At 40.0% G+C, this 26,073-nt stretch overlaps 1 protein-coding gene across 2 annotated transcripts in view; it reads right to left on the minus strand.

The window, feature by feature from the left end:
• Positions 1-26,073, minus strand: part of LOC135109080 (uncharacterized) — a 77,961-nt gene that overhangs the window by 14,146 nt on the left and 37,742 nt on the right. The window contains exon 2 of one of the 2 annotated variants that reach the window (XM_064020138.1): positions 18,039-18,118. Coding sequence is in view for 1 of the 2 variants with exons in the window: in XM_064020137.1 (XP_063876207.1) it covers positions 2,983-3,052 (70 nt within the window). In the remaining variant the exon portion in view is untranslated. Of the gene's footprint in view, positions 1-2,982; positions 3,120-18,038; positions 18,119-26,073 lie in introns of those variants that run through there. The other variant, XM_064020137.1, reaches the window with a different exon arrangement.

Here is a 26,073-nt window from a genome sequence, read left to right on the forward strand (position 1 = left end):
AGAGCGACACAAAGTTAACTTAAGTAAAGAGTATGCCAGACACTAGGCCTTTGACAATAGGGTTTGAATATGGGGATGGAATATTAGAGTTGGATCCACAGTTATGCCAAGATCTACTGCAGCAGAACTGGAGCTTAGAGGATTGCCTTTAATGGTGTAAAATGAATAAGGGCCCAGATCGTAAGACTGATGGAGGTCAGTACCAAAACTAATAAGTTTAGTTTTGTTTGCATTAATCTTTAAGTCCCACAATTCAGCAACTGCAACCAGTGAATCAATATCTTTTTGCACAGTACTCATACACTACAACACTGTATTGAGATTCTGAGGCCTTATTAAGAGATACAATTTCAGGCCATCCACAAATAATTTTATGTTGGATATTAACCTTATTAAGAGATACAATTTCAGGCCATCCGCAAACGATTTTATGTTGGATATTAAAGTAGTGGAGATGTGATTTATGTACATAAGGAAAAGAGTAGGACCTAACACAGAACTCTGTGGCACTCCACTAATCACTAGGTACAAAGGACTGTGCTATCCACCCACAACAACCTCCATAGTCCTGTGAGACAGAAATGCCCTAATCCAAGAGATAACAGAACCATTAATACCCAGTGAAATAAGTTTAGTAAATAGAATCTGGTGGTTAATAATACCCAATGAAATAAGTTTAGTAAATAGAATCTGGTGGTTAACAGTGTTGAAGGCTTTTGAGAAGTCAAAAAGAATAAGATCAACCATATTGCCCCTGTCCATCCACTCTGAGACTGCATCATAGATTAGTAAGAGCTGATCCTCCACAGACCTGTGAGAGCAAAAACCAAACTGGTTGTCATTAAGTATTGAATTAGCTTCCAGATATTCATCTAGTGCAACAACAATTATTCTCTCTAAAGTTTTACAGCTGACAGAAGTGAGTTTTAATGGATGATAGTTGAGAGCATCACTTCTTTTCCCTTTCTTTAAAATGGGTACTACTGAAAATTGTTTCCATGTATCAGGGATTTCCCCAGACTCAATAGACAAGGAAAATATTTTGAATATAGGATATACTAAATTAGTGGAGCAATGTTTAAGTAATGCTAGATGGACAGAGTCTGGTCCCATTGCAGATGAAGGGTTGATAGCACTCAATTCTTTAGCTACATCATGCACTGTAAAGTGAATTTGGTGAAAGGAGCCATCATGTACTGGTGTGGACTGTGGAAGACCTGAAGGAATTGTAAACACTGAAGCAAAGGAAGTACCCAGCAGCTGAGCCATCTCTTGTGGGTCAGGTAGTAAGCTGTCTGCATCACCAAGAGGGCCAATAGAAGGACAGCCTACTTTTTTCCCACATACGTAAGAATGAAATACTTTGGGCTTGTGCGAGTAATTATTAAGGATATCTTCTTCATAACCAATCTGTTTCTGAATGGAAAAATTCCTATATTGATGTGCTTTTGTTGAGGAGCAAGAAGCTTTTTGTGGATCATAAGTTCTTCCAACGACAAGAATTTGTTGTATGAATCATTAGTGTTCATATTCTGAAATTCAAAGTCCTAGTCAATAGTAGACAAGAATTGGTTAATTTGTTTGAAATTAGCCTTGGGCCAGAAAGGGGATGTAGATTCAATATTTGATATCAAAAGTTTGAATGGAAAAATATAACCACAAAATATAACACAGTGATCCCAATTGGGAGATGGAGGAAGAACATTAGAGGAAACTACTCTATCAGTTTCTGTGGTAAAAATAGATCTTGAGTATTGCTTGCCCTGATATCTGTTGGCTCATCAATCCACTAAGTAAGGCCTAGTGAGGTAAAACAATCCAGGAAAAGCTTATTGGTATGAGATACTGCATTAATACTTACTCCTCCAAGTGACCAAAAAATAGTAGGAAGGTTAAAATCCCCCATCACTATTACTTCCCTGTTAGTGCAAAAGTCTGTTAGGAAATCTATAATTTCATTGTTGTCATAGAAGGAGTAGGAGGGAGGTATATAAACAACTACAATGAATAATTTGTAATCTGGAAGAAAAACTAAGCAAACGTTAGGTATTTTGATGTTCATGTTGAGACACCTGTAGGAATTATGCACATAAATGCCAACTCCATTTTTGCAAACTGAACCAGAAACATCATTTCTGAATATATTGTAGTTAGGAATTGAAACTGCAGCATCTGGAATACAGCTATTCAACCATGTCTCAGTAACCCCTAATACATGTGCATGATTTACATACAAAAAATTGCTTAAATGAAACCTTATTGGTAAGACTATTTACATTACACAAGCCAATATTTAGCTGAGTAAAGTGTTAGCTGGGTCAGAAGGAGCAGCAGAATTGGCAGACTGAGCAGTTGATTGTGCTGTGTCATCAACTAACCTATTCCTTTGCTGCCTCTCAGTTTTTTTCTTTGCTTGAATGTGAAATCTTTATTTATGTAAACACCATTGTACACTTGATTGTTTTTAAGATTTTTAGCTTCCATCAGTAGTTTCCTGCACATGTCATCATCAGTAATTTTTACTCTATATAGACCCTTGTTTCTGCTGCTCTATCTAAAAAATTAAGCTTTCATCTGGTGAACAGTTATTTCAGATTACGAAGTTATAACATTTAATTAGTTAAATTAGTTGTGAAACCCTTCACCCAACACACAACAGTCTGTGCACGAGGGAGATTAGTAAGACATGGAGTCTTAATTTTAAAAGATTTGCTGTTAGCTACGAAGGAATGTGTTCCCGTTATACAAGAATATAACATTGTCACTTAATTTTCTCTTAGATCCAATACCACAAACCTTAATTAACACACAACACTGACAGCATGCCCCATCAAATATGAGATCCCGTCATCTAACACAGGACAGGCAGACAACAGATGAGTTACACTAATAGTTAGCAGTGGTTATGTACATAAATTTATATAAATGTTCTAAATGAATAGCTAGTCTTTCTTCGGAGGGATCAGACATTTTTTAGCTTACTCTGTAGTTGTGCATTGCGGCAAAACAACAGTCGATGCAGGACAACCGGTCTAAGCGCCCGGCCTGCCATGGTGGTCCTGGAGGCCGCAATAATTCCTTGTCAGGCAAGCGAGTCTCCACATTGTATTACAGTGAATGGGACTACCAAATGAATAAAAAAGAATATTTTTTAAAATGAAAAATATATTTATGAGTAAAACTATATTACAAAATTGTAGAATTAGAGACAGTTAAAAATTTGTGGAAAAAAAAAACAACTGAACATAACCTGCTATGAACACAACCAAAACCAACCGTTGTAAAGGCGCAACCCATATTGCTGCTGCTGCTGCTGCTGCTGCTCACCATCACCACTACTAATATAAATACCACCACCACCAATACTACTACTACTACTACTACTACTACTAATAATAATAATAATGCTGCCGCTGTTGCTGTTGCTGCTGCTTTTTTTTTTTGTTACTGCTGGTACTACCAATGCTACTGCACTACTACTACTAGCTACCACTACTACTACTGCTACTACTACTACTATAAATATAGTACTACTACTACTGCTGTCGTTACTAGTGCTGCTACTGCTGCTGCCACTACTACTACTACTACTACTATTACTACCACTGCTTTTACCATTCACCGCAACTACTACTACTACTACTACTACTACTGCTACTACTGCTGCTACTGCTACTACTACTACTTCAACTACTGCTTCAACTACTACTACTACTACTACTACTACTTCAACTACTGTTTCAACTACTATTACTTCTACTGCTACTACCACCATCCACCGCAACAACAACAACAACTACTACTACTACTACTACTACTACTACTAGGAGGAGGAGGAGGAGGAGGAGGAGGAGAAGAAGTTAAATGAACAATAACAACAACAATAACAACAACTTCAGCTACTGATAAACATACTATCACCATCACTAGAAAACTAAACAACCACCACCACCACCAACAACAACAACAATAACAACAACAGCAACATCAACAATAATAACAATCACCACCACCACCACCACCAACAACAACAAAAACAACATCGACGACGACGACAACAACGACGACAACGACAACGATCAGCTGATGAAGGTTCTCGGGGGGCACTGAGGACCCACTTGTTTCTCGTAACCAATTCATGAAGCTCCACTCAAGGGTGACTTCTGCCTGACTCTGCAACCACCACGCCTCCGTCACGCCTTTTACCTCCTCGACGCGCTCTTCTACGTATCCACCACCTCCTCATTCTTCTACATCCTCGTACTTCTCCAGTTTCTCTTCCTCCTTATGCGCTTTATTCGTTTCGTAGCAAAAAGAAAAGTCAACGGGAGAGAGAGAGAGAGAGAGAGAGAGAGAGAGAGAGAGAGAGAGAGAGAGAGAGAGAGAGAGAGAGAGAGAGAGAGAGAGAGAGACCCTCCTCCTACAGTACTTACTCATCGATACAAGAGGTCAATCTTGATACACAGCTTTCGAGCACTATTGACTCTCTCTCTCTCTCTCTCTCTCTCTCTCTCTCTCTCTCTCTCTCTCTCTCTCTCTCTCGAGTAAAAATACACATTCCCTCAGGCAGTTTCAACTTCCTCTCAGTCAATTCTATTTGCTTCACACAGATTTCCACAGACTTCAAGACAGATCCCCTCGTCTGGACAAAAAGGATCCGTCTGCTTTTGGTTTCCTGAGTAGGCTACGAGGTTATGAACACATATTTCTATACTGTCCTCCCATATAGCTACATGTTTTCTGTATGCATATAGGGTTTTCTTTCATGGATTTGACGTTGATGATGCCGATAAAAATAATGGTTTTTGACTGTTTTTGACTGTTGTTGTTGTTACTGTTGTTGAATTACAGACACCGAAATATCCATTAACTTTCAATGCACTTAAACCAGTGGATCATATGACGCCGTACATAAAAAAATGTAAAATGAAGAATAAGATAAGTAAAGCTATATACCTTAATAAAATAGTTGAAAGAAGATAAATTAAGATGGGATATCATGGGTAGTAGAATAGGAGGTAGAGAAAGGAACGATGATGATGTTGATAACAATAATAATGATAATAATAATAATAATAATAATAATAATAATAATAATAATAATAATAATAATAATAAAGACGACGACGACGAGGAGGAGGAGGAGGAGGAGGAGGAGGAGGAGGAGGAGGAGGAGGAAGAGGAGGAGGAGGAAGAGGAGGAGGAGTCAGCAAGATCTTGGAAGCCTTTGATGATTCGCAGAGTGGAAGTTTTTGAGAGAGAATCTGTCGGAAATTAAAAACTCGTCATATCTCTCTCTCTCTCTCTCTCTCTCTCTCTCTCTCTCTCTCTCTCTCTCTCTCTCTCTCTTTAACCTGCGACGCACAAACAGACGAACGGTTTGCATAATTACGCCCGCTCTCTCTCCAGTTTGATTTGAGTGCGTGCTTGGTGAGGCTGCTCGAGTGTTTCGCAAAAAAAAAAAAAAAAAAAAAAAAAAAAATCATGTCTCTTAACTTCGCGTTTCCGACTCATGTAGTAAAATTGTGAAAATCCAACGAGCACCTCAGCGAGCGATGCACAAGCCACTGTCACTTATATTACCGGATCATACTTTATTTGCCCGGTTGTAGTTGTAGCTGTGATACTTGTTACTTCGTTCCTTAGAAAAAAGATTCCATGAAACTATTTTTATACTGCATGATATTTCTTCATTTCTTGGCAACCTCATCTGAAGGGAAGGGAAAAGGAAAAGAGACTTTGTCTTTGCTCTTTGATATTATGTCCAATGTTGTTTATTCTTTTGTCCATGTACTTAATGTTGTGTCGAAGGCCTGCCATAATAAAATAATAATAATAGTCTTTAAAGAGGAACTGAGGAGTTGAGACGTTTCGTTACGGAGGAAAGTTTCTGTACCAGATTCATTCAGTGGCTTGGCAGTTTTAACATTACCGTGGGTTATGGCATAGGGACTTCTGAATTCTCAATAAAGAGCATAATCGTCGAAAGATGTAAAGAAAATAGACATTAGAGGGTGAATACCGGGCTTAACTTTATCTGGAAATTATCTAATGAAACTAAATGGAAACAGTTTATCTTGACACAATTTTGGAATCTCATTAAACTTAATAAAATGATGTGGTGCAAGTTCAGATATAGTATAATTTCCAAAGATACCACTGAAGGTAAAAGAAGTGATCGCGTAGTTGAACTTTCTAGTGCCTGTGGTGCTATCTTTGCTCCATATAGTCCTTATACTACTCATGAGAAGCAACGCGTTATCATAAACAATCAAGAGCAGTGGTTCTTCGCCTTTGCTTAACCATGTGTGCGCTAAGTCCCCCATTCTTCAAAGTGAAGAAATTTTGAATAGCTTCTTAATGCACAACCATAGAACGATAGACGATTAACACAGTAAGATGCCTATTGGTTTATTGTTGTATTTAACAAACAAAAAACACAATGATTATAAGCATTCTGAGTCGTCTCAGCCAGTTTTTCTCATCCCCTCCCTCAGCTGCAAACCCAGTACAGGGGCCTTATCCATCCATGCATCAAATATTCATACCGCTCTTTTAGATAGGGTGGAATCAAAAGCTTTTCGTCTCATGAACTTTTCTCCTCTGACTGTCTTCAGCTTCTTTCTCATCGCTGCAGTGTTGCATCTCTTGCTGTCTTCTACCACTATTTCTATGCCAACTGCTCTTCTGATCTTGCTAACTGTATGCCTCCCCTCCTCCCGCGGCCTCGCTGCACAAGACTTTCTTCTTTTTCTCACCCCTATTCTGTCCACCTCTCTAACGCAAGAGTTAACCAGTATTCTCAATCATTCATCCCTTTCTCTGGTAAACTCTGGAACTCCCTGCCTGCTTCTGTATTTCCACCTTCTTATGACTTGAACTGTTTGAAGAGGAAGGTTTCAAGACACTTATCCTGCAATTTTTGACTACCGCTTTCAACTCTATCTGGGGACCGGTGTCGTCGATATGGTGTGCATGCGCAGTGGCGTCACCCGGGAGAAATTTGGATCCGGGAGAGATTTGACACGACACCGTATCCCCAGTCTCCATCCCCAAAGGTCGCTTCGTCATGCTTTACTGTTCTAATAAAATTATTAGAATAGACATAGAGTCTGTACAAAGAAGGATGACTAACGTGGTCCAGGGACCGATAACCTTACCTTATCAGGATGGGCTAAAACAGTCAGTTTTCTTCAACCTTTTTCTAGTCCATGTACCATCCCGAGAGCTTCTGAGAAATTCATGTACCTTACCGCTTTGGACAATTAATTTCAAAAAAATCACATGAATATTTAAAAGTTTTCTCTACTTTTAAGACAAAAAAAAAAAAAAAAATCTATCTTAATCATAGAAAATAACAATAATTGTTATTATTGTTATGCCGCCCTTCTACGCATACCCTCATGCTTACAAAACATATGGAGTGATGCAAGCGCACTGAAGCAATAATTCAAATAGTAACGACGCTTATCTGTGTAAGACACGTGATGTATGCACTATAGCCAATTGCAAGGCTCACAGAACAAAGACGTCAAAAAAAGGAATACGGACTTGCGAATCACAAAACTCACATAGCAAAGACGTCAGAAAAGAGAGCACAGTGGCCAAACACAAAACTCACACTAGCTGTCACTTCAGCACAGCGAATCATAGGCCAAGAAAAACTAGGACAACACTAGACGCCATAAAACAAAAGAACAAGGCGTTTCTATGCCAATAAATTGCTAAAATAACAACAATACACTGTAAAAATCATAACACTGTTATAAAATTTTCAAGTGTAGTAGAACGTGGCAGATTATACGCTGGAAGCCACGAGCAGGAAAGACCACACGGACAGGAAACACCAAAACTTGCAGAAGACTGACGGCCGAGAAGTTCCCGGGTCTTGAAGCAACAAGAACACAGCTTAAAAATCAGTCGAGGTGTAGTATTGAAGTGAAGACTGCCTGCTGAAAAGTTCTTTGAGTCTTGAAACGACAGGAAAGCAGCTTAAATCAGTCGAGATGCGTCAATGTCGGCTTGAAAAGCACATACTTGAAACATGAACAGCGTCGGTGACGGCTTGAAGGCGTACAGGCACAGGCTGGTGGGGCAGGCTTGGCATAAAAAGCTTAAAAGAGGCCCGGAAAGCAGCTGAAGAAAGCACCATAGACATGTAGTAGCGTAGCAGTTTGCGTTGGTGACGGCTTAGCAGAAATGTGTCGGTGACGGTTTAGCAGGTAACCCGGAGGTGATGAAGGTAGCTGGAGTAGCTGGCGACGAGCAGGCAGGACACGTGGGCCAGGATTTGTAGCGTCGACTCATCCTACCGCTGCCACCATTTCTATGTACTAGATTAAATAAATATAATGCTTCTCCTGTACTTCTGTGTAGGTGACCAAAAAAATAGTTGTAAAGCTGCTGCGTTATATCAATAAAGTAAAAACTGTACAAAATGATAATAATAAAGTAAAGTGCCAGTGGGTCGCACATCCACCTCCGAGGCCTGGTTGGACGCGATGTAGGGGTGGTTGCTTGCTGGGTCAGGTCACAGCCAGGGCTGACGTCCGGAGACAAAGGATGTGAAGGTTGACCTCACACCACGTGGCTGGTCAAAGCTGGCGTCAGGTCCCAGGGGACTGGAGAATGGAATGCAGGCGGCGAGGGTGTGGGCGTGTGTTCCCACACCAGCACAAAATTTGTATTATTTCAATCTCAACCCTTCATCCCTCCACCCCTTTTATCTTAGCTCCTTCATCCCTCTATTTCTCCCTTATATTTGAAACATTCATACTGACTTGACATTGTGATTTAAAATATAAAGAAATGAAGTGGCAGTTCTTGTATAAGACATGAAAATCTATTGTATACATTTTACTCTTAACCTGAATTAAGCCCTAATGAGAAGACCCGTCTGTCCTCTATTTTATCGATCTCTCCTTTTCCTAAACACCTTTCCCCACGTCTATTTTGAGTCATCGCTTTTGACAGTCCACCATATATATATCCCTCCTTCCATCTATCTCTTCGCCTGCCCGTTCATCCGTTTCTCTCTCTCTCTCTCTCTCTCTCTCTCTCTCTCTCTCTCTCTCTCTCTCTCTCTCTCTCTCTCTCTCTCCTTACAGCTCATTCTTACCAGTCTCCTCTCTTTTTCCTTATTTTCCCCTCTTAGACTTTTATCTCCTCCGTATTCTCATCATCATTCATTAACCCCTCACCTCACTTCATAAGAACAAAGGAACATAAGACAAGGGAAGCTGCAAGAATCCACCAGGTCTACGCACGGCAAACCCTTTATGAAACATATTTGCAAACATACCATCTATCATCCTCATCCATAAATTTGTCTAATCCTCTTTTAAAGCTTTCTAATGATTCAGCACTAACAACCTGATTACTGAGTCCATTCCATTCATCTAGCAATCTATTTGAAAACCAGTTCTTTCCTATCTCGTTTTTAAATCTAACTTTTCAAGCTTGAACCCATTATTTTTTGTTTTATTCTCATTACTGATCCTGAGAATTTTGCTTACGTCACTCTTGTTATATCCTCTATATCAGCATTCTTTAACTTTATCTAATTCCACGCATCCTTCCGAGAACTTTTGAGAAATACATGTACCATGGCGCCTTGGACAATTAGATACAAAAGAATTACATGAATATTTGACATTTTTCTCTAGTTATAGGACTGAAAATGCACAGATATTAGATACTTTGGAGGTTAGATAAATTTGATGATGAGGATGAAAGATGATAAAATCTTAAGTGCTCCGGAGAAGTCTTGTGTAGGCCAACTGACCTTTTGCAGTCTCCTCATTTTCTTATGCGCGTATGTTTCTCCATTCCTCATAATCCAGCTGACCTCACACACACCACATACATCATAAGATTTATAACCGAATTAAAGTGAAAATAATGAGTATCACTTAGTCGTACCATTTCATTTCTTCGTGAATGTTTCAAGCTAAATCCAGAACTAGTTGTTCATATTTACTTAAATTCAATTAATACTAAAATTATTTATAATTACATGTTACCCAAAGAACGGAATGACCAAAATTATGGACTTTATATCGTAGAATCTTCAACAGAATGATGAAAAGGATTTTCATAATAATAATGAAGAATTCAGGTGTGTGCATCCTGCTCACGCTCCGCCATCCTTAGGAATGCCGTACGTCCCCAAGGAGGGCCACCGTAATTTTGAAACCACTGATTTGAAGAGAGAGAGAGAGAGAGAGAGAGAGAGAGAGAGAGAGAGAGAGAGAGAGAGAGAGAGAGAGAGAGAGAGAGAGAGAGAGAGAGAGAGAGAGAATGAATCTGGATAACGAGATAAAAGTATAGCGAAGAAGTTTGCAAGCGGAAGTAATGACGACCTAAGAAAAGAAGAAGAAAAAAAAAAAAAAACTTAAGATAGAACTCTTAAAAAGAAGCTGGCCCTCCATCATGGAAGAAAGAGTACGAAAAGTGTGTGGTAACGCGTCTGTACAGTGCCAGTGTCAGAAAAAACCACACGAGCCTGGAGCAGCAGAGAGGGAGGCCACCCTGGAGACGCGAGGATGCAGAGCTGCGCCGTGGTCTGCGGGTCTCGGTGGAGCCTCCAAGCACAACACAGAGGGAGGGAGATGGAAGTGGGAGCCTTGTGTTTTTCGCAATCATGGAACCCACACAACCACTACTGCCATTCTTCTTTTGTACTTATTCCTCCTCCTCCTCCTCCTCCTCCTCCTCCTCCTCCTACTCCCCTCACTCCTCTTCCTCCTCCTTCTACTCCTTCCCTCACACCCTTCCATCTCCTCCTCCTCCTCCTCCTCCTACTCCTTCCCCCACACCCTTCCACCTCCTCTTCCTCCTCCTCCTCCTCCTCCTCCTTCTTGTTCTGTCTTAGAGTGATAACAATAACATGAAAAAGGATAAGAAAGGCTAAAGATTATGTTATTTATGTGACAATAAATATTCATATCGTTCATCTTGCTTCTTCTCTTCTTTTTCCTTTTCCTTTCTTATAATGATGAAACACAACGGAACGGATGATAATAGATTAACTAAAATAGTCTTGGTGCAACGTAACGGGTTGAAACTTGAAAGAAAACATAAGACAAAGAATGCTTAAACTAAGATATAAACGTCAAAAAACTAAAAGTAGGTGAAGAGCCAAAGACATCTGGTAAAGTAAATTCTTAGTTTATATTCTGGTTCCTCTTCCTTTTCCTCCTCCTCCTCCTTTGTTTTCTCCCTCTCCTTCCTTACCTCGTGTCCGAACCGCAGTCAGCATTATCACAGGGAGTTAGTTAAGGGGTGAGCATCTTGGTCAATGGCTCACACACCGCGCACCGCATCATTACGACTATAACCACCGGTCAGCTTCTCTCCGCAGGGTTACGAGGTTCTCTAACTCATTTTCAAATAAGGTGGCATATGAGCGGGATAGAATCGGTTATCGGGTTGTTAGTGGTCAATAAGGGATTTTTAGGAAGATTAGACAGATTTATGAACACGGATGATAGGTGGACATAGATAATACATGCATTATACGAGAAGGCCTCCTGGCTTCTTGCAGCTTCTCAAATAGGGCAGTAAGTCACTGGAATAGACTTAGCTTTCAGATTGTTAGCTGTCAATAGGGAGCTTTATAACAAAACCACTTGTTTGGTGATTTGAATGACCAAAAGTGATTCTATTAAGCTATAATAAAACTACAGCCACTTGAATATTTTAATTATTGTCAACGGTGTTTTAAAATGGTACTCTAAATTTGCACTAAGTACGATATTAAACTTGAGGAAAAACCATAGAAATCACACCCAGGGGAGGATTAGAAAGATTTAGACACTGATGCTAGATGGGTACAATTACTACATAAGGACTGCCTTGTGTATGTCTGATGACTTTTTCAGCGGTTGTGAACCAAGGATCAATTCCACCCTGAACTCTGTGAATACTCATCGCATTAGACATAACCGCAGCATCGTACTCCTGAAATACCCGATCGTTGTGATACTGAAGGGAAAAATAAAGTGAGACTGAAGGGTCTGGGGAAGTGAAGGTTAAACCGGGATGAGAAACCTATGCGTACCCAGGCTCGCGCAAGTAGACAACCCTTGTTTAGGATTGTGCGTGACTCTTTTTTTTTTTTTTTTTTTTTACCTTAAAGCGACGGATCTGAAGACTTAAAACTGAGGGCAACGCAACACACAGTAGTAGTAGTTCGTGCAGTTTTTTGACCAAAACTGTGCGCAAGTGAACATGAAGCTGATCAAGGTGTCTTGTGTGCCGCGTGAATATGGAAACAAAGTGAAATACGCTTTGAATATCGACATGATGCCGGACCGTGTTTCATGAGCCCTTGAACCTGGGTCGAACTTTACGAGTTCAATGTGTTCTTCGTGACCCCATGATCGCCTGTAAATATTCGTGCTCCGAAGGTACAGTAAACCCCCCCAGGAAATTTCTCCCACAAACACTTTATCTTCAAAATTTCACAAAAGAAAATTAGACCACTTTAATGATATATGGGGGGGGGGGGTGTTAATCATTTGGGGAATTGTTATAAATAAAAATTTCATAGAGAAGTCTCGTAGATTATTTCTTCATGGTTGGAATTTATACAGAACCGTATATAACAATTATATCCAGTAATACATTTGCGAAAAAAAATAAGAGATTATAAAAATCCCAAATAAGAGAACCAGACGAAACATGAAGAGATCTGATCACTTAAGATACTTTAGGTTACAATACAAAACACGAGTTTATAAAAAAAAAAAAAAAAGAATCACGATAATGAATAAAACCATCATAATTTATAGAAAAAAATCCTGAAAAAATTAAACAAAATATGAAAACACTTGGCTACATAAGAAAACACTTCATGGGTTCCAGCAAACGCAAAACACGTTCACGGTTAACGATGATGAAAACAAAACAGGAGAGATAGAGAGAGAGAAAAAAAAATCTCAACTTGACTGAGGTGAAACAAAAAAAAAAAAAAAGAAAGAAGGAAAGAAAAAACCCCTCCATAATTTCACGTAACTTGATATCTCGACTTTTCAGTATATATATTTTTTTTCCCACACCGACCAGCCGACCTTTTTTTTCACACTCACTTTCTCTTACATTTCAGGGTTATTTCAATCTGGGGGAAGCATCTGCGGGGAGTGTGTGTCAATAGCCGGGTGTTGTTCCCCTGACCCGCCACGCCACAATGGAAAACTGATAACAGAGGCCGGAGGAGGCTCGATGAAGGCGGCCGGGGGGAAAAGGAACGGGAAGGGAAGGGAGGAAAGGGAGGGATATGAGGGAGCTGTCGGGAAGAGGAAAAGAAGAGAATGGAATGAGAGAGAGAGAGAGAGAGAGAGAGAGAGAGAGAGAGAGAGAGAGAGAGAGAGAGAGAGAGAGAGAGAGAGAATGTAGAAAATATGATCCACTCTACCACTATTTCCCTGATAATATGCTACATTTAAGCGCACGGTACTGTAGTGACTCAGACAGCCTGTTGAGGTCATAAAGATTTATTACAGCTTGAAATCCCATGTAATCTGCTCGACGTTTATCTATTACTACAAACTTTCGTCAATCTATACTTATATTCAGAGAAGGTAAACAAATTAAAGAGGTCTGTGCGTACTACTTTTTATGTACGAAGGAGGTCGACCACTGGCACAAAAAAATAAAGAAAAAATAAATAAATAAAGGTCCGCAAAATTCCCGGCTCCAGAAAGAGTGAAGAAGGAATATTTTCTAAAAGGAGACCAATATAATTCCAGAGATGCCCTGACACTTTTCATAGAACACGTCAAGTCACAGAAAAGGGAGAAAATAGACTGTTTTCCTTCACTTTTAAGACTCGAGGACAGAATTATGAAACTGCCCATTTTATGAAGGAACTCGACGTGTTGAGAGCAGTACCACTCAACCCTTTTACTGCTACACAAAGTTTCCTTTACTCACTTTCATCTTTCTAACGACATAGTTTATTCTACTACAGTCTCTTTAAGTTATTCTGTAGCCTGGGAAACACTAGATTAGCCGCCTGTAGTCTGTTGCTATTCAGTGTGTCCATGAAACATTTATTTTACAGTGCACTGAATGTTAACAAAGGATGTCCATAACTGTGAAAGAGTTAATGCACTTGTACGTAAGGGCGACTCTTCCTTGTACGTACATTTCAAGTATAAGAAGAAACCTGCTTGATAGAACGGTCGTGAAACTTTAGGCCAGAAAACAGATACAATATGTATGCTTGGACCACAATTGCTGGTACTCTAATTACATTGCATGGTGTATAATTTGAAAGATCCTTATCAGTCTGAGTAATACAATAAATGAATGTTTAATCTCTCTCTCTCTCTCTCTCTCTCTCTCTCTCTCTCTCTCTCTCTCTCTCTCTCTCTCTCTGATCTGTCTATCTATCTATCTATCTATCTATCTATCTATCTATCTATCTACTTACTATCTATCTATTTACCTATCTATCTATCTATCTAGCAATCTATCTGTCTTCTCTCTATCGGTGTATCTCTCTCTCTCCTCTCTCATATCTGTCTATCTATCTATCTATCTATCTATCTATCTAGCAATCTATCTGTCTTCTCTCTATCGGTGTATCTATCTATCTATCTATCTATCTATCTATCTATCTATCTATCTACCTATCTATCTATTCTCTCTCTCTAGCTGTGTAACTATCTATCTATCTATCTATCTAGTATTTATCTATCTAACAAATTAACGAAATACCAAACTTACTGATTATCTATGGCCCCTCCCTTCTTCCTATGATTTAAATTCTTACAAGAAAGAGGTTTCAAGACACTTATCCTTCAATTTTCGACGATTCTCTTGACATCTCTTTTGGGACTGGCACCTCAGTGGGATTTTTTTCTTTTTTGTTTCCCTTGGCCAGTGACCCTCTTACATAAAAAAAAAATGTATGTACTATGTATGTACTATCTAATCTGTGTGTCTACGTTGTCTTCCACGCGTTCATCAAGTGGACCGGGTAGAGTTAGGAGTATATGTAAAGCACCTTACTATAAATTCATGAAAAGCTAACGATATTGTATGGTGAGGATCCCTTTAAGTTCTTTCCCTTGACGCGTGTTTGGCGTTACGTTAGGTCTGGGTCACCGTGTGCGTAAATCAAATACTAGAGTGGGTTAAGAAGTTACTTAGAAATCTTTCACTTCTTCCCCAGGATACAGAAAGCTCAAAGCTGACAAAGTTATATCAACATAGTCCGTATGACCCGTATTCAGAAACGCTTTGCTTTCTCACCACGACCATTTTCAAAGGTCATAGAGATAACTAGCCTGGTTCTCAAGAGTGTTTCTCCTGTTAATAATGTAGAAATCTGGTTTACCTGTCACTAGAACCGTAAAAAAATAAATCATCTTTAAAAAACGTATAAGATCAACTAGAGCCTACTGAATGTAGTCGAGGTGCGGCGCAGAAGTGTTTCAGAATATGGTCTTATAACCGACTGATTATTTGACCGACTGACTGAGCCCTTTAAGGTATACAGCAACAACGGGGTCATGTAGTGCATTAGTGAATGGGGACACAGCGACGCAATGGACCTATACAAATTGCCCATACTGCTTCCATCTGCCAGAGTCATTTATAGCGAGGTGTGTGTGTTCATCACTGCCAGGCGGTAGGGGGAAAAAATAGGGGGAAAAAGGGAGAGATACAGAAAGGAGAGTTTATATGAAAGTCAAGATATAGGAGGAGGAGGAGGAGGAGGAGGAGGAGGAGGAGGGAGAAAATTATGTGCGGTATCGGCGAGGTAAAAGTGAAGAGGCAGGAGGGAGGAGGAGGGGGGGAGTGGGAAGGGAAAGGAAGAAGGAGGAAGGAAGTAGAAGGGGATAGAGCATGAACCATTTATTTATTTTATTTATTTTTTTTATTCATGAACTTTGTGTGGTTAGAATTAAGAAAGTGCACATAAAAGTGAGAAAAGTAAACAAAAGTGACGACAACAACAACAACAACAACAACAACAACAACAACAACAACAGCAACAACATCAACAACAGCAACAATAACAACAACAAAATGATAGTAATAATAATGATAATAATAATAATAACAATAATAATAATAATAATAATAATAATAATAATAATAATAATAATAATAATAATAATAACAATAATAATAATAATAATGATAATAATAATAATAATAATAAGAAAAGAAATAGCAAAAAATATAAAAAAGTGCGATTATTTTAAGAAGATCGATTTTCTTATTTTCTATCTTCTTACGACACGAAGAGAGAGAGAGAGAGAGAGAGAGAGAGAGAGAGAGAGAGAGAGAGAGAGAGAGAGAGAGAGAGAGAGAGAGAGAGAGATCGGTGCTAAACTTCCAAGAAAAATACTCTGCAGACACGCTTGTCTAGGCATTTTTTTTTCCATCCAGACGTCTTCGTGTGTGTGTGTGTGTGTGTGTGTGTGTGTGTGTGTGTGTGTGTGTGTGTGTGTGTGTGCATGATGGAATGTATCGGTGCGTACCCGTATAATATCGACCTTTCCTCCTCCTCCTCCTCCTCCTCCTCTCCCTCCTCCTCCTCCTTCTCTTTTTCTCCCTCGTCCACCGCCGTCATTTCCTCCTCCTCTTACTTATTTTTGCATAATTTATATTGATCTTTGTAATATAACTTCTTATTACTCTCTCTCTCTCTCTCTCTCTCTCGAATGCTTAAAAACATACCCATTACTCTAAAATACACTTTTCCTTTCAATCAAACGTACATCGTGAAAGTTCGAAGATGAAAGTGAAACGCGAAGATATTTTCATTTGTCTAACGTGTTTTGGCGCCCTCACATATTCAATTAGTACTTTTCATGCAGAAGACGTACTGTAATAATAGCGACGGATTAACAATACCAGTCTCTATAGTATGTCTATTTGATACTGATGTGGTACTGGAAACATTTGGTGAAAATTGAGAATATGGTGCGTTCAACATTTCCTCTATGAATACTCAACTCTCACTCTCAGCACCAGACAATAACATCGCTTCTTCCCTTTCAGACCTCATGAGTGTGTGGAGGTGCTAAGCCGGACCATCAGATTACCCACCTTAATGTCTTTGCTTTCCAATAGACTTCTTACTTAAAATGAAGACGACGTGCCAATTATTTATTTATTTTTCCTGATTGATGACTGCTTGACTTATCAGCAGCTCTGTAAATAAATGATATCACATAATTCACTCGATGACAGAAGCTAAGGACAATTAACCCATTTACTGGTGTACAAGTTTTTTTCCCATAACCACTTACAACTTTCTATGGCATATTTTTTTTTCTACAGTCTGTTAAATAGTTCTTCAGTATAGAAAAGAAAAAAAATCCCTTTTATTCTTTTCTATCTCAGGCAAATGATAATTTTTACAGTGCCCTGAATGTTAACCCTCTGAATGTTGTTTGGTGCATCTTTCCTTAATTACTAATCACTCTGAGACATCTTTACTTGTTCTACAGCCACTTCCAGTTTTTAAACTGGGTAGAAATTTCAAAATGTATTCTTCTTCATCCCCTACTTTCTTGGAGATGCTTATAAATATTTCATGCATTATTTCTGGTGGTGTAAATTATTTCGCATCGGAGTGAAAGGATTAATAGAAAAGATGACGACAGCAGTAAAAGGGCTAGTGTGGCCCTGGAGGTGGTGCCATGACGCATGGCACTTTTGCAGCTGTATGTGCGTAGGTTCTGAGTTGGGGGAAGCGAGGCGTCATCGAGAAGGAGAAAGCAGAAAGCGCCTTCGGAAAAGAGAGAACGTTTTGGTGAGGGAGAGCGGATGTCCGAGGAAAGGAGCCGATCTGGAGAGGAGGGCGGCAACATTGTGAGGCAGAAGGCACCCTCAGGAAGGAACGTCTTCAGGAAGGGAATGGAAGGGAAAAGCACTCACGAGAAGAACCGCCCTCCGGAAGAAGGAACTGCAGTAGAGGGAGACTCCCTGAGGAAGGAGGAAGCGCCCTCATAAAGGAAGATGCGTCCTCAGGAAGAGAGAGATACCCAGGAAAATGAGAGGTGTCCCCTTACCTGCCCGGGGCGTCCACCTGAGCCGCGTCTCGCCTCCCTACTTGGAACACTTGAAGGCAGCTCACAATGTCCACGTGGGTCTGGAGTGAAGGGGAATCTCTACTTAACGACTTCAAGAGCAGCAGGATGAGGAGGAGGAGGGGGAGGAGGAAGAGGAGGAAGGGGGAGGAAGGAGCCACAGAAATAATAGTAATGGTGTTATTAATACTAATACAAATGATAATAATAATGACGATAGTAATAGCAATAATAATTATAATAATAACAATAATAATAATATAATAATAATAATAATAATAATAATAATAATAATAATAATAATAATAATAATAATAATGACAATGATAATGATAATGATAATGATAATGATAATGATAATAATAATAATAATAATAATAATAATAATAATAATAATAGTAATAATAATAATAATAAGAAGAAGAAGAAGGAGAAGAATAAGAAGAAGAAAACGGAGATGATAATGAAGATCAACAACAACAACAACAACAACAACAACAACAACGAATATGAAAGAGAAACTAAAGTTTAAAAAAATCGGAGAGGGGAGGGGAAAGAGAGCTAGGAAGAGGAGGAGGAGGAGGAGGAGGAGAAGGAAGAGGGAGAGGAAATGGAGGATAAAGACGAGTAGAAGTAAAAGAAGAAGAAAGAGGAAGAGGAGGATAAAGACGAGGAGGAGGAGGAGGAGGAAGAGGAAGGCAATTTTTGTTAAGTATGGAAAAGATGTGCTACTTACTAACTTGACACAACGGTTCAGCTTAAGAGCCTAAGAGGAGGAGGATGAGGAGGAGGAGGAAGAGGAAGAGGAGGAGGAGGAGGAGGTGGTGGTGGAAGAGGAGGAGAACAGAGAAACACAAAGAAAACTGGCAAGCTTTATATTTCTTTTTTCTTTTTTCTTTTTTTTTTTCTTTGTCTCTTAACCCCTTTGTCTGCCACCTTCTCAGTTCTCCCCTCTCTCTCTCTCTCTCTCTCTCTCTCTCTCTCTCTCTCTCTCTCTCTCTCTCTCTCTCTCTCTCTCTCTCTCTCAACAATTTACGATAATACGATTTACAAATAAGTTTTTTTTATTATTTATTTCGGGAAAAAATAAGCACGAGTATAAAGATCAATGTTTTTTTTCCAGAAACTGAATATCATCACTGGTTAATTGCAAAGTTGAAAAAAAAAACATGGTAGAAAAGTTATAAAGTTGTAATAATTAAATTCATTCATTGCAAAGGTCAAAACAACTTTCGTCTTATCATGAAACTCGTTGATTTTTTTTTTTTTTTAACGTATGCATCACCCTTATCACCACAGCCACCACCACCACCGCCAACACCACCACCACCACTGTCGTCATTTTTAGTCTCCATGATTCAAAAGAACACAAAGAACAACACCAGATTTCTTGGTCCTTAGAAGGATATTTGTTATGGAAGTAAGCTACACTGTCTAAAGTAAAGGCGAAGGCAAGAATAAATATCTCCCCAAAACCTTGATTAATTTTTCATTTCAGATGCTCGTCCATTTCAGTTCATCCTAGCATGACTGATCCGATGACAATGAATGAGACAATGACGCCGAACAAACATTAATAGACAGACGTCAGCTTAACCCATTCACTCCTAGCAGACGATTTCCAAATTCAACGAATCGCTTACTATTGGAACATATCAAGCGGAGACATCATTGCAGTGGACGAACAACATGAGATGATTAAGCCACTGAATTACGAAAAATATATTTCAGAACTTAATACCGTCCTCTACTGATGTTTCGGGATAAGATGAATATTGAAACTGTTGAAGACTCATTCAGAAAGATCATAACTCTGTTATACCAAGTGATTTGAAACACTGATTCATAATATTTACGAGTAACATAATACACGCAGCAAATTAATCAGTGTTATCTGAAGCAGAATCAGAATTAAGCAATATAATAAAAAAAATAGATGAAAGCTTAATGACAACCTGACCGCAGCTAATCAGTTACTTGAAAGTGAGCAAATACCTTGGCTCTTGGGATTTCAGTGTGGGAGAAATTTGGATGTCAGTGGTAGGCATGGTCAAAGAAAATGGAACATGAAAGACTTACAGTATTTTATCATATCTGAGTAGGTTTTCCCGAGTACATGTAGAATCTTTAAGGCACGCAATTATTCTGGTATAAGATGACGCGTACATACTTTCTGATAAAATGATGTACACAATGATATCCATAACATATATTAATGACAAGTACGGTTATGTAAAAAAAAAAAAAATCAAACTATTGACTAAAATGGAAAGTGAAGATACTGATAACGATTATGATGAATAGCGATAACTTAAGTATTAATTAATGAATATGGTTAACAATGATGATTTTATCCACAAGCTGCATGAGTATCATATACCTACTAGGTTCTCGAAATACCGACAGTAAACACACACACACACACACACACACACACACACACACACACAGAATAGGAAAACATGAAACAACGAAAATATCTGAAAATTAAGTAACAAAATTCACTCTTTAGAAAGCATAATCAGATAAACATGTAAATAAAACAAGAGAGAGAGAGAGAGAGAGAGAGAGAGAGAGAGAGAGAGAGAGAGAGAGGGAGCCAAGTGGTGCGCGTAACGTAAACATCACGCCGCGGCGGAGGAAAATGAGCCTCCCAACACCTTTTACAGCCGCGCACGTAAGCCAAGTAGTTCCCTTGGCAGGAGCTTTTGTGTGATTATGGCGCGCGACGCTTGCATATTGTGGCGCGGGACGGTTCTGCACATTACATACGGCTCATGCTTGCAAGGGCGCCGCAATAACTTCAGTACAGCGCCTCCTCCTTCTCCCATTCCCTAACTACCCACACTTCCTCACCCGTGTTGGTAAATGAGGTCGTTCTCAGTGCATTTTGGCACGATGCAACGTTTGGGGGTTATGGCATAAATAGGCGAGGAGTTTGCCGTTTTCGGAGGCAAAAGGTTGTATTTTGTTGCTGGGAGAGGAGGAGGTGAGAGAGGACGAGTAAGAGCAGGAGGAGGAGGGGAAAAGAGATGAAGAGGAGCACAAAGACGCATAAAGGAAGAACACATAACATCAGACCCTTTGGCTCTTCCAAGGCTATGTTAAGTTAGACTACCGAATCTAAAATGAGAGATGCAGTGTAGCAATACAAGGGAGAAAAAAAGAGGGGATAAAGATAGATAGATGAATAAATAGATAGTTGGATAGATAGATAGATAGATAAATAGATAGATAGATAGTTATAGATAGATAGATACAGAGAGAGAGAGAGAGAGAGAGAGAGAGAGAGAGAGAGAGAGAGAGAGAGAGAGAGAGAGAGAGAATTACATAGAATAAAAAATGCACATGATACTTTTTTTTTTCTGATGACAAATCATATCGCTCACAGTAAAACAGATTAATCAGTAAAAAGATCCCTAAAAATGCATTCAATCCATGTCTTTGCGGGGAAGTAGTTCCAAGTCGCTGAGTCAGAGTTTATGGTGCGGGTGAGTGTGGCTGTAACTGGCGGTGTTTTTTTATTTATTTATTTATTTATTTATTTTTTTATGTAGGAAGGACACTGGCCAAGGGCAACAAAAATCCAATAAAAAAATATGCCCACTGAAATGCCAGTCCCGTAAAAGGGTCAAAGCAGTGGTCAAAAATTGATGAATAAGAGTCTTGAAACCTCTCTCTTGAAGGAATTCAAGTCATAGGAAGGTGGAAATACAGAAGTAGGCAGGGAGTTCCAGAGTTTACCAGAGAGAGGGACGAATGATTGAGAATACTGGTTAACTCTTGCGTTAGAGAGGTGGACAGAATAGGGGTGAGAGAAAGAAGAAAGTCTTGTGCAGCGAGGCCGCGGGAGGAGGGGAGGCATGCAGTTAGCAAGATCAGAAGAGCAGTTAGCATGAAAATAGCGGTAGAAGACAGCTAGATATGCAACATTGCGGCGGTGAAAGAGAAGCTGAAGACAGTCAGTTAGAGGAGAGGAGTTGATGAGACGAAAATCTTTTGATTCCACCCTGTCTAGAAGAGCAGTATGAGTCGAACCCCCCCAGACATGTGAAACATACTCCATACATGGACGGATAAGGCCCTTGTACAGAGTTAGCAGCTGGGGGGGGGGGTGAGAAAAACTGGCGGAGACGTCTCAGAACACGTAACTTCATAGAAGCTGTTTTAGCTAGAGATGAAATGTGAAGTTTCCAGTTCAGATTATAAGTAAAGGATAGACCGAGGATGTTCAGTGTAGAAGAGGGGGACAGTTGAGTGTCATTGAAGAAGAGGGGATAGTTGTCTGGAAGGTTGTGTCGAGTTGACAGATGGAGGAATTGAGTTTTCGAGGCATTGAACAATACCAAGTTTGCTCTGCCCCAATCAGAAATTTTTGAAAGATCAGAAGTCAAGCGTTCTGTGGCTTCCCTGCGTGAAATGTTTACCTCCTGAAGCCTGAAGGGTTGGACGTCTATGAAAAGACGTGGAAAAGTGCAGAGTGGTATCATCAGCGTAGGAGTGGATAGGACAAGAAGTTTGGTTAAGAAGATCATTAATGAATAATAAGAAGAGAGTGGGTGACAGAACAGAACCCTGAGGAACACCACTGTTAATAGATTTAGGAGAAGAACAGTGACCGTCTATCACAGCAGCAATAGAACGATCAGAAAGGAAACTTGAGATGAAGTTACAGAGAGAAGGATAGAAACCGTAGGAGGGTAGTTTGGAAATTAAAGCTTTGTGCCAGACTATCAAAAGCTTTTGATATGTCCAAGGCAACAGCAAAAGTTTCACCAAAATCTCTAAAAGAGAGTATGAGCAAGTACTCGTGTGTGTGTGTGTATATATATATATATATATATATATATATATATATATATATATATATATATATATATATATATATATATATATATATATATATATATATATATATATATATATATATATATATATATGCCGTTACCTGAAGACACCTGGCGGGAAAGAAATACCCGGAAAAATTATACTATACCTGGCCACATTTTGTAATTCAGCTTTTATTTATTTATTTTTTTTTATGCGTAGAGGAGACTGAATAAAGCATACTAAAACAGGGAAACAGAAGCAATTACCTCTCGTGAAAAGTGAAAAGGAAAAGGACTCTATTGAGGTTAGTGAATAATTCTGAAGGCGTTTTGAAATAGTCGAAACCACAGACAGATGTGTAAACAAACAAGCAGAAAGTTCTACATGTTACCTAAGTATACATATTTGTCATTTTTCTTTTGTCAGTGTATGGATGGTATGGATCTAATGGAAAAGAAAAAAGGTCGTTCGATATTGTGTCATGGTCTTTATTTCCCGGGTTAGTAAATAAATACATGGGAAATTGTGATTGATTTCTAAACGCGAGGGAAAACATGAATGCCCGTATTCTTAAACGCTTTGAGTTTTTTTTTATATTATTTAATTTTATTTTTAATTCTATAGCTATAAATGATCAGTTAGGTTTTCATAAGAATTTTTCGTCTAAATGATTCAGAAACCTTGTTAAATTATCACCAGAAACACCCTTGACTACTATTTCCACTAAAGCCTCATAAAGGTCGTTTAGAAAAGACACCGAAACGTTTAGAATATGTCATGAAAATTACCGTATTATCTTTATTGTACAGTCAGGGTCAAAAGTTGAGTTCTGGACACTTTTGCTCCTTTTTTTTTTCTGTTTTTCTTTAATATTGATTTCTCCAATCTACCTAAAATCTATAAAATTTCTGGCTTTGTAAGGAGACTGTCAGCAGATCAGAGCACTTAAGAATGAAGAAAAATGTGGAAGTGAGTGCGGAATGTTACTCGACTTTTGACCACGACTGTACCTCGAGGGGGGGAACAATAAAGCAGCACCGCGTTTTAGTTGACAACTGAGAATTTTGCCTCAGTAAATCCCATCATGGCATCAGTTTAAGTAATCTGTTGCATTACTATAAAAAAAAAAAAAAACTGTGGAAGTGAAAGCTGAATTTTCACACAACGCAATGCTCTCCTGCCTCACTTCTGATTAAGTCGGTATTATTTTCGTTCTGTTTTGTTCTGGCGCCGCGTCAAACACTTGCCACTTGTTTATATGTCACGGTACACAGCTGCCCACGCCACTAACGGAGACTGAGCCCTAGGGAAGCATAATTTGACGCGCGCCAATAATACTGAATTTGTAATCATTGCCTCCCCTACAGAGCTGTTCAGCCTACCATCAATATCGATAACATGAAACTGACTGACCGACTGACATACATACAGACAAAGGCAGAGATAAAAAGGCAAACAAACCGACTGACATGCATACACATCAAGGCAGATTAAAAAAAAAAAAGGCAAAATAAACTAACCGAAGCAGGCAAGCAAATCGAACAGACAGCCTGGCATATATTACCATAAAGAAGGAGAAATAGACAGTTTGATATAAGTACAGAGCGATATGCAGAAAGAGAAAGATAATTTAATAAGGCAATATAATATATAGATGGATGGATGGTTGATTGGAAGGATTTATGCATCGATAAAAAGATAAGTAGGTAAATAAACAGACCTGCAGATAGATACATCAGTTGATATATTACAAATATACATATAACATTAAAACAAATAATATCTATACAGTTATACAGATGATCGAACAACTTTTAAGGTAAACACACACACACACACACAGAGAGAGAGAGAGAGAGAGAGAGAGAGAGAGAGAGAGAGAGAGAGAGAGAGAGAGAGAGAGAGAGAGAGAGAGAGACTCCGACAACGTGAGAGGACTCCGCACCAATGCAGGTGACCTTAGCCACAATTTCGTGCTGAGACATAGTGCTGACATTGTCGCAGTTAAGTGACGAGGTGGAACCGACGTTCGGCAAAATATCAGGCTACTCTCTGTGGGTGAGGATGGACCGAGAAAATAGAGCAGGCGGAGGTGTCGCTGCCTGTTTTAAGGACGGCCTCCAAACACAGGAACTTGAGGTAGCCGTGCCACACCTGATGGAGGCACTATTCTTCAGGGTGATACTTGCAGACAACAGTGGGCTTCTCCTCTGTGTCATGTACCGCCCCCCCAGACAAGGACGAGCCCCGCTAGACTTCCTGACGGAGGAACTCGACACCCTGCTCCGGCGTCACAAGTGTTCCCATGTGATGATAGTGGGAGACATGAACTTCCACATGGAGCAGGATGCCTTCAGTAATCTCCTGGCTGTTCAGGGCCTAACCAATCATGTCACCTTCCCTACACACGAGCAGGGAGGGCTGCTGGATCCTGTGGTGACAGACCTATCCGAAGCCAGCATCAGCTGCCAGCAGCTAGGACCAGTGGGCAGCTCAGACCACTTTGCCTTGCTGTCTCAGGTTGAGCTGCTAACGGCGAGGGAAGACGCTATCCCGCGTACCGTCTGGATTTGGAACAGGGCGGACTGGCCATCCATGAAGCAGGACATGGATAACACAGACTGGGAGGCCCTTCTAATGGGAGATGCTGAGACCAAGGCACGCACCCTCACCACCAGGCTCCTTGCCCTCCAACAGCAGCATGTGCCCAGCCGAGTATATCTCTCCAGGCCTGGTGATCCCGCCTGGTTTGGTTTTCGCTGCAGAGCATCTGCCGAGGCCAAGCATGCTGCCTGGGTGAGGTACAAGCGACACCCGTCATGTAGGAACAAGACGCTGCACCGGGAGGCGTGTAAGAGGATGACGTCCATATGCAGAGGGACGAGGAATCAGCTAAGGGAGGACAGAAGGCGAAAGCTCAGTGGCCCAGGTGTTGGCAACAAGACCTGGTGGAATCTGGTGAAGGAGCAGCAAGGAGCATGTCACCGCGAGACTTCCTCCACTCATCAGACCTGACGGATCCACCGCCACGAGCAGTGCAGACAAGGCCACACTCCTCGCCGAGCTTTTCGAAAACAAGATGAAGGTTGATGACTCGGCACGACCTGTACCACAGCTGGCCCCGGAAACTGATTGCACTGTCACCACTGTCTTGGTGACGGCAGAGCAGGTTGAGCGGCTACTCGGT

Source organism: Scylla paramamosain, chromosome 18, assembly GCF_035594125.1.
Source record: "Scylla paramamosain isolate STU-SP2022 chromosome 18, ASM3559412v1, whole genome shotgun sequence".
Taxonomy (NCBI): domain Eukaryota; kingdom Metazoa; phylum Arthropoda; class Malacostraca; order Decapoda; family Portunidae; genus Scylla; species Scylla paramamosain.